Source organism: Orycteropus afer, unplaced genomic scaffold (assembly GCF_000298275.1).
Source record: "Orycteropus afer afer isolate SDZICR_OR568_19922 unplaced genomic scaffold, OryAfe1.0 scaffold01026, whole genome shotgun sequence".
NCBI classification, from domain to species: Eukaryota; Metazoa; Chordata; class Mammalia; order Tubulidentata; family Orycteropodidae; genus Orycteropus; species Orycteropus afer.
The window spans coordinates 368,579-371,673 of NW_006922613.1; the positions used below are offsets into that span (position 1 = coordinate 368,579).

At 40.6% G+C, this 3,095-nt stretch overlaps 1 protein-coding gene across 1 annotated transcript; it reads left to right on the forward strand.

The window, feature by feature from the left end:
* Positions 1 to 385: 385 nt before the first annotated feature.
* Positions 386 to 1,372, forward strand: LOC103212594 (olfactory receptor 7A10-like). Its single transcript, XM_007958573.2, has one exon. The coding sequence runs from the start codon at positions 434 to 436 to the stop codon at positions 1,370 to 1,372; it is 939 nt and encodes a 312-aa protein (XP_007956764.1). The 5' UTR covers positions 386 to 433.
* Positions 1,373 to 3,095: the final 1,723 nt, after the last annotated feature.

Below are 3,095 nucleotides of genomic sequence, written 5' to 3' on the forward strand. Positions count from 1 at the left end.
GATAAAATGCAAATACTAGTTCAGTAGGGACTGTATACTGATTGTGCATTTCTAACAAGCTTCCAGTAAGGCTGATGCTGCTAGTCCATGGATCACACACAGAGGACCAAAGAGCTAGATGATTCTATCTCAGAGAAATATATGCAGAAAGAGTGCTGGCTTTAAGAGGTAGGCTATGATTAGGGTTAGTTTGCTAAATTGGAAAGTGTGACAGTGGTGCAAAGAATGGGTGCATTTTTAATCCTCTGGATAGTCACCTGAACCTGATCCATTGAGAAAATACAGGAGTTTATTTATTTTATGTATAAAATATAATACTTGTCTTTATATTTATCATGTGAAAATTATAATCTACAGTATTGCAGCTGGTTGATGATAGCTATTTGTAAAGCATTGTTCTTTTTCTCACTTTCTTTACAGTCACACCAGTTACATGGAACCAGAAAACCACACAAAGATTCCAGAGTTTATTCTCCTTGGACTCTCAGATGAAGAGGAATTGCAGTCTTTTCTTCTTGGGCTGTTCCTGTTCATGTACTTGGTCACGTTTATTGGGAACCTTCTCATCATCTTGGCCACCATCACTGGCTCCCATCTCCACACTCCCATGTACTTCTTCCTCTCCAATCTGTCCTTTGTAGACATCTGTTTCACCTCCACCACTGTTCCAAATATGTTGGTGAACATCCATACCCATAACAAAGCCATCACCTATCAAGGCTGCCTCACCCAAATGTACTTTTTCATTCTTTTTGCAGAGTTGGATATTTTTCTCCTTTCTATAATGGCCTATGACAGGTTTGTGGCCATCTGTCACCCACTGCACTACACCATTATCATGAATCCCACCCTCTGTGGCTTGCTGCTACTGGTGTCCTGGATATTAAGTGTCCTTGACTCTTTGCTGCGTGGTTTACTGGTGTTGCGGCTGTCCTTCTGTACTAACTTGGAGATCCCCCACTTCTTCTGTGAAATCAATCAGGTGATCCAACTTGCCTGTTCTGACACCTTCCTCAATACCATAGAGATGTATTTTGCAACTGGAGTGATGGGCATTATTCCCCTCAGTGGCATCGTATTTTCTTATTCTCGGATTGTGTCATCCATACTGAGAATTACATCAGCAAGGGGGAAGTATAAGGCATTTTCCACTTGTGGGTCTCACCTTTCAGTTGTTTCCTTGTTTTATGGCACAGGTATTGGGGTCTACCTCAGTTCTGCCACTACCCAAAATTCCAGAATCAATGCAATAGCCTCCGTGATATATACCATAGTGACACCCATGCTAAACCCCTTTATCTACAGTCTGAGGAACAAGGACATGAAAGGGGCCCTAAAAAGTCTTGTTGGCATTGCCACTTTGAATGAATGACAGAAATGTTTGACTTGGGGCTGGAAAAAAATCCATGAGTAGCCGGGAACCAGATTGATATTCAGAAATCTTGATTTTGTGTATGTGTGTGTGTGGATGTCTCTGAATCTCCAGACATTTCTGATATTTTATGGTTTTCCTTTCCTAAAAGCAATTTCCAACTTTGGGATAGAACTAATTTGAGAGTGTACATCTACTTATTTCAAGTGGTAATGGTCATTTCTAAAAATTTGCTATCTTCAAATTCATTTTCTGTTTCATAGAAAAATTTTGATGAGGTTTAAAATTAAGACAATAAAGTGTTGGATCTTACAATTTTGTACATGACTTACCATTCATTAGAATGACCAGGTCTCCTTTATTAGAATTGAGTAAGCTTTTCCTTTTTCTATCCTTATCTTTATACCTTTTTTATGTGTGTAATTATTTTATAAGTGGTCTGAGAAATTTTAGTCCCCTCACTGAGAGCTTTTTTTCTTATTTATTGGTGCCTAGTATGACAATCAAAATCCTCACAACTGGACCAATAAGCAGCATCACAATAAATGGAGAAAAGATTGAAGTTGTCAATCAAAGATTTAATGTAACTTTGATCCACAATCAACACCAATGGAAGCAGCAGTCAAGAAATCAGATGACATGTTGCACTGGGCAAGTCTGCTGCAAAAAAACCTCTTTAAAGTGCTGAAGAGCAAAGATGTCTCTTTGAAGACTAAGGTGTGCCTAACCTAAACCATGGTATTTTCAATAGCCTCATATGTGTGTGAAAGCTGGACAATGAGTAAGGAAGACTGAATAAGAATTGATGCTTTTGAATTGTGGTGTTGGTGAAGAATACTGAAAGTACCATGGACTTTCAGAAGAACTATCAAATCTGTCCTGGAGAAAGTGCAACCAGAATGCTCCTTGGAAGCGAGAATGGCCAGACTTCATCTTACCTACTTTGGTCATGTTGTCAGAAGGGACCTCAAGTCCTTGATGGTGGCAGTAATCTCTGCAACCCCTCCAGGGATGCGGTAGTGCTTTTGGTTTACTATTTTTGTAGGTAGAGGCAGTTCTAATGGCTTCCAATTGGCTTTTCCTACCATAATAGCCCTTACTCCACATGTCAGAGAGCTGGTGTGGGAATTCTGCCAATTGCTGAGTATATCTATTCCAATTATGCATTCCGGCATGTGGGAAATCATGACAGGATGGGTTCGGGGACCCACCGGACCCACTGTGAGATGCACCTTAGCTAAGACTCCATCAATAACTTGACCTCCATATGTCCCCACGCTGACTGCTGGGCCACAATGACATCTCCTGGTACTTGGTATGCAGCTGTTGATCTGGCCAATGATTTTTTTCTCAATACCAATTTCAAAAGACCATCAGAAGCAGTTTGCCTTCAGCTGGCAAGGCCAACAGTATACCTTCTCAGTCTTTCCTCAGGGGTATATCAACTCCCTGGCACTATGTCATAATTTAGTCCATAGGGATCTTGATCGTCTTTCCCTTCCACAAGACATCACACTCGTCCATTATATTGATGACATTATGCTGATTGGACCTGGTAAAGAAGAAGTATCGATGACTCTAGACTTATTGGTGAGACGTGTGCTAGAGGTTGGGAAATTAACCCAATGAAAATTCAGGCACCTTCCACCTCAGTGAAATTTCTAGGGGTCCAGTGGTGTGGGGCATGTCGAGATATTCCTACTAAAGTGAAGGATAAGTTATT